At 43.4% G+C, this 6,152-nt stretch overlaps 2 protein-coding genes across 6 annotated transcripts; one reads left to right on the top strand and one right to left on the bottom strand.

The window, feature by feature from the left end:
* Window positions 1–538: 538 nt before the first annotated feature.
* Window positions 539–2,590, top strand: LOC137708446 (uncharacterized). 5 transcript variants are annotated; one of them, XM_068447528.1, is made up of 2 exons: window positions 539–656; window positions 1,269–2,590. In XM_068447528.1, the coding sequence occupies exon 2, from the start codon at window positions 1,361–1,363 to the stop codon at window positions 2,465–2,467; it is 1,107 nt and encodes a 368-aa protein (XP_068303629.1). In that variant the 5' UTR covers window positions 539–656; window positions 1,269–1,360; the 3' UTR covers window positions 2,468–2,590. The 5 variants fall into 5 exon arrangements, with proteins under 5 accessions (XP_068303629.1, XP_068303628.1, XP_068303627.1 ...); XM_068447527.1 differs by having other exon boundaries at window positions 1,260–2,590; XM_068447526.1 differs by having other exon boundaries at window positions 1,154–2,590.
* Window positions 2,591–2,719: 129 nt separating this feature from the next.
* Window positions 2,720–5,151, bottom strand: LOC137708445 (heat shock 70 kDa protein-like). Its single transcript, XM_068447525.1, has one exon. It carries the CDS (start codon window positions 4,882–4,884, stop codon window positions 2,914–2,916), a length of 1,971 nt encoding a protein of 656 aa, XP_068303626.1. The 5' UTR covers window positions 4,885–5,151; the 3' UTR covers window positions 2,720–2,913.
* Window positions 5,152–6,152: the final 1,001 nt, after the last annotated feature.

The following is a 6,152-nucleotide window of genomic DNA, read 5'->3' as shown; positions in this document are numbered from 1 at the left end:
GGTAAGAGGTGTTCTAGAGGGATGTGTGATGGCGAGACAGTGGGGCTTCCATAGTATTGTGGTGGAATCTGACTTCAAGGAGACATTATCATGGCCAAATGGATGCATTGACCATGAATCTTGGGAAGTCTTTTTGGTGTTATGTGATATTCGTGGGGTTGGCGAGGCCTTCAGTTCGTGTGTCTGGTCTTGGGTGCCAAGATCAGCCAATGAAGCGGTAGATTATGTAGCGTCACATGCTGGTGCGGAGAGGAAGGACTTAGTCTGGGTTCAACGACCCTCATCTTTGTTTGTCTGTATTCTGAACAAGGATAGGCTGCCATACTTTCCAAGCTAGTTTTTGTTTAAGTAGGTCTAAGGGTGACACGTGTGCTCCTCCGTGACGTGGATTATTTCATTTATTCTCTACTTTCATGTCTAATGCTGTTAGCCTTATGTAGCTTTATGTACTCTCTTTGGCTTTGGCCTTGGTTAATGATATTTCCAGTTTCCAAAAAAAAAAAAAAAAAAAAAAAAAAAAGATAAAACGACATAAAGAGTATAACGCACGACGTCGTCCTCTCCAGCAGCACAGCACGCGTTGGTTTTTCTTGAGGTCAGCTCGCCAACGCTTTTCTTCTTCTTCTTCCCCATATTGGCTGAAGGCTGAAGCTCTGGTTAGTTCTTCTCTCTTCGCTCATGTCAATTTAATTTGGATGTTTATTTGTTCGTGTTTGAAATTTATGCCATCGGATCTGACCGAGTTTTCCATTTCAATTGATTTGTGGATCCTCTCAACTTTGTAATTCCTAAATTTGAATAATTGGATTCACTGCGAGTAATTTTGCAATACCAAATATCATCAATCGAATCTTCAAACAAATCCCCCATAAATTTTTATTTTTATTTTATTTTAAAAATTATGGAAAACCCTAATTATATATGATAAGCAGAGACATAAAAAACCCCTAATCCCAGATGAAATTATCCATAACTAGTACAGAATACAGACTGAGCTTTGCAATTAGTCCTTTTTGTTCTACAAAATTCAACCCTTTTACTTGATTTTATTTTATTTTCTTATTAATTAGATTAATTTTAGTTTTATAGCTCTGTTTTAGCAGCTACGGATGAATCTTTTCACTTTAGGAAAGGTTGGTGCTTGGTTGTGCAGGATGAATCGTACAGGGACTCTAATTTCAAGTCTACCTATGATTTGAGCCTGTACTTGTCCTCAATTGTATTTTGATAGCCACGGCTTGGTATTGACGTCGAAACAGTAACTGCAGGGAATACCATCTCCAGGGGAAGACAACAAACCACTCCCTTCCCACCACTGAAATCAAATCTCGTATCTGTTTACGCCTTACGAGTTCAAAATATGGATGCGGAAACACCTGATCCCCAAACTGTAACTACCAACGTGGAAACCCCAAACCTCTTCACTGATCCATTGACGGACCAGTTTGGCTCCCTCAACGATGTGGCCCATGAGCTCGCTTCGCTCCAGGACCTTGCCACCCGTGGCTCATGGCGTTCCATCCTTGACAAGGTGGCCCGGGCCCGAGCCCAATCCCTCCTTAACAAACCCCATGACCACCTTGTTTATTTCACCTATAATGTCCTTGCCTTGACTAAACTACGTAGTTTCCCTGAAGCCTCTGCCGAGATCGATTCCTTAGAAGACCTCGACAGCTCTCGCTACCACTATGAAACCTATCCGAAAGTGTACCCAAACCGGGTTGGCTCCATGGTACCTTTCTCCCTGAGGTGGCTTTATGCCCTGTTGCCCATCAAGTTGGGCCAGCGACAAGAGGGACTGGATCGGCTGTACTGCTTGTTAGATTTCGTACGGAGCAAGATCAAAGGAAAAGAAAAAAATGTGAGTGTCTCTGTGTGGAAGAGAAGGGAGGTGTTTGTAATGAATGGTATTATAGGGGTCCATTTGATTCAGAAGGAGGTATCTGTGTGCTTGAGCTTGATCAACGACTTGCTTAACCGTGATTACACAGACCCTATTTTGGTGTCAAAGCTGGGTTACATTCAGATGCAAATGGGGGACTTGGAGGGAGCTAAGTGCTCCTTCAACGTGGTCCAAGGGTTGGTGGAGAAGCAGGGTGAAGCGAGCAACGAGTTTAAGAACCTGGTAAGCAGGAACAAGGCCTTGGTGTACGTGGTGGGGAAAGACTACGTCTCTGCAGTGAGGGAGTATGAGGAGTGCATTGAGAGGGAGCAAAACGACGTCGTGGCCATCAACAACAAGGCGCTTTGCTTGATGTACTTGCGTGACTTGTCCGATTCAATCAAGGTGTTGGAGAATGCCCTCGAAAGGGTGCCTACGGTGGCATTGAACGAGACCGTTGTGGTGAATTTGTGCAGTATGTACGAGTTGGCTTATGTTAATCATGCTGATATTAAGAGGACTCTCAATAGCTGGATTGCCAGGGTTGCTCCCGATGATTTTGATTCGTCATCTACGAGGATTTGATTCAATTTACCTTCTTTGTTACAGATTCCCGTATTATCTGATTGCTAATAGGTTCTGTTAAACAATCACTACTTGTTTACTTGTTTCAGTTTATAATGAACGATTCACATTTATGTAACTATTGGAGTGTAATTTTATTCGTTCATCGTTCTGTTCATTGTTCAAGTACATTCTTTGAAATTTGAGGAAACAAACTGGCTGCAAAAGTCGTCTGCTCGATTTGGAACATAAAATATGAAAGAGAATACGAAAACTTACAGAAAACGAAAGAGAATGCGAAAACTTGCAGAAAACGAAACAAGTTCTTATTTGATTTCAAAAGAAGCTGAAAGATACATTGGATATAATATTATGCAAACCCTCCCTAATTCCTACAGCTATGGCTATGCATTATTCCACACACACCAACTCAAGATAACTCATCATACAAAGAGTAGAGTTCAAGCTTAATCAACCTCTTCAATCGTAGGTCCGGCTCCTGATCCACCACCGGAGCTAGCGTTTCCAAATCCACCTCCAGGCATCTGAGCACCACCGCCCATCGGCACATCCCCACCAGCACCTTGATACATTTTGGCAATAATCGGGTTGCACAATCCCTCCAACTCCTTTTGCTTGTCCTCAAACTCCTCCACCTCGGCCAACTGGTTCCGGTCTAGCCACTCAATTGCCTCGTCAATGGCCTTCTCAACCTTCTGCTTGTCTGTAGGGTCTAATTTTCCTGCAACCTTCTCATCCTTGACAGTGTTCCGCATATTGTAGGCGTAGTTCTCGAGCGAGTTCTTGGCATCCACCTTCTTCTTCACCTCCTCATCTTCAGCCTTGTACTTCTCTGCCTCCTGCACCATTCTCTCAATCTCTTCCTTGCTCAATCTTCCCTTGTCGTTCGTAATAGTTATCTTGTTCTTCACTCCAGCTGTCTTGTCTTCCGCAGACACATTCAAGATACCATTTGCATCAATGTCAAAACAGACATTGATTTGAGGGACACCTCTTGGTGCCGGAGGAATGCCCGTGAGTTCAAATTTACCGAGGAGGTTGTTGTCCTTGGTTCTAGCCCTCTCTCCTTCGTACACCTGAATTAGCACTCCTGGCTGGTTGTCGGAGTAGGTAGAGAAGATCTGCTCCTTCTTGGTAGGAATGGTTGTGTTTCTCGGAATCAAAACCGTCATGACACCACCTGCAGTCTCAAGACCGAGGCTGAGAGGAGTGACATCAAGAAGCAACAGATCTTGGACCTTCTCATTTCCTTCGCCAGTTAAAATTGCAGCTTGAACAGCAGCACCATAAGCCACGGCTTCGTCAGGGTTTATGCTCTTGCACAATTCCTTGCCATTGAAGAAATCTTGCAAAAGCTGCTGAACTTTGGGAATTCTCGTCGACCCACCAACCAAAACAACCTCATCAACCCGACTCTTGTCGATTTTGGAATCCCTCAAACACTTCTCAACAGGTTCCATACACTTTCTAAACAAATCCATATTCATCTCTTCAAATCTCGCCCTAGTAATTGTGGAATAGAAATCAATACCTTCGTAGAGTGAATCGATCTCAATGGTGGTCTGAGCGGTGGAAGACAGAGTCCTTTTCGCCCTCTCGCATGCAGTCCTCAACCTCCTCAAGGCTCTGGCATTGCTACTAATATCCTTCTTGTGCTTTCTCTTAAACTCTTGCACAAAGTGATTAACAAGCCTGTTGTCAAAATCCTCACCACCAAGATGAGTATCGCCAGCAGTAGCCTTCACTTCGAAGATGCCTTCCTCAATTGTGAGCAAAGAAACATCGAAAGTCCCTCCACCAAGATCGAAAATAAGAACATTCTTTTCGCCACTCCGGGATCCCTTCTTGTCAAGACCGTAAGCAATGGCAGCAGCAGTAGGCTCGTTGATAATCCTCATCACATTGAGCCCGGCAATGGAGCCAGCATCCTTTGTGGCCTGCCGCTGCGAGTCATTGAAGTAAGCAGGTACAGTGACCACAGCGTTGTTGCAAGGGTGACCCAAATAAGCCTCGGCAATCTCCCTCATCTTAGTCAGCACCATTGAAGATATCTCTTCCGGCGCAAACTGCTTCTCTTCGCCTTTGTAATTTACCACAATCATGGGCTTGTCGCCAGGACCAGCAACGACCTTGAAAGGCCAGTGCTTCATGTCGCTCTGGACAGAAGGGTCGGAGAACCGCCTGCCGATGAGTCTCTTGGCGTCGAAAACGGTGTTTTGGGGGTTCATAGCGACCTGGTTCTTGGCTGCGTCGCCAATCAAACGCTCCGTGTCGGTGAAGGCGACATAGGAAGGGGTGGTTCTGTTGCCCTGGTCATTGGCTATGATCTCAACGCGGTCGTTCTGCCACACCCCGACGCAGCTGTAGGTGGTACCGAGGTCGATGCCGATGGCCTTACCTTGGGTCTTTGAAGCCATGAACAATAAATCAGTAAGAAACTATAGAATAATTGGTTTGAGAAAACAATGAAAAAGGAAGCAAAATCTGGATGCTCTGGAAATTTGAATATGTGGTTGGCTGAAATGCTTTTGGTTTGATGGTGAGGTGGGGTTTGGGGGTTCGGATATATATGGGTGAGTAGGGTTCGAGGAGGGCTTCATTGGAGGGGAAGAGAAGGTGGTGGAAGGGACTAGGAGGTTGTGAGAAAAAATCAGTCGGAGAATTCGAACGTCGAAGGTCACACCAGAGACTTCTGGAGAGTGGTTGAATTTTCATGGAGTAGCTGAGTTGGCTTGTTTGCTTTTTCTCTCGGTGGGTGATGGGCTTGGGCTCGTACGTATTCTTATTTACTCTTGGGGCAGTTGGGTTTCTAATTTTTCCCTCTCTTTTTCTTTTTGAAGGAAGAAAAGGAAGGGAATTTCCGGTGGTTTTTTTTTTTTTTATGAGAGATTCAATAATTTCAACGTTCCGAACATAAAAAGATATACTAGGTGTCATGATATAAGTGGTGGGATATTTGAAAAATATATCCTCAGGTGGTACGCATCAACTATTTTGTTAATTACTTACTTTGGGTGAAGTTAGTGAATACTCTTAATTGAAAGAGTTACAACTACTTAGAGCACTTCCAGTGTTGCTAGGCTCCCCTGGCATACAGACAACCAATCCCTTTAAATGAACCGTAATTGTCTAAGTGCAACCAATTCCTTTATTGTGGTAATTATATTTTTATATTTTTTTAATTAATTCTTTATTAATATTTTATAATTTTTTTATTAGTTGCTAACGTCAGCCTTGTGTCACATCCCTCAAGTGCTGTGCTCGTGGATTTCTACCTGGTGGAGAGCCCAAGCTTACCTGGAGCCCAAGCTATTGGAATGGGCTGGAGCCAATTGCTGGGGGCATTAGGTCATTTAATAGCCAATTCCCAAGGGAATTGCCGGGAATTGCTCTTACAACTCTCTTACAACGATGTTTTTTGTTTTTGGCAAGTACCGTGGTCTCTGTGTTCGAAAATATTAGTATTTTAGCTCTATTTAATTATTTGAGTTTTTTTTTAGTTTAGGATTTGGACCTAGTCTGCTGGAATTTGTGATTTGTTATGGAAATCTCATCCGTATAGAGACGGGAAGTATTCAAATGATATTTTTTATAAACCCTAACATCAATATATATGTTTTGTCTGTTCTGAATTTGTTTGCCTCTAAAATCTACATGGTTTTAGTATCCAAAATCTACAATCTTC

The sequence above is a fragment of the Pyrus communis genome, chromosome 11 (genome assembly GCF_963583255.1).
Source record: "Pyrus communis chromosome 11, drPyrComm1.1, whole genome shotgun sequence".
Taxonomy (NCBI): domain Eukaryota; kingdom Viridiplantae; phylum Streptophyta; class Magnoliopsida; order Rosales; family Rosaceae; genus Pyrus; species Pyrus communis.
The sequence above is the reverse complement of the archived record's forward strand: the minus strand, read 5'-3'. Positions and strand labels throughout refer to the sequence as shown.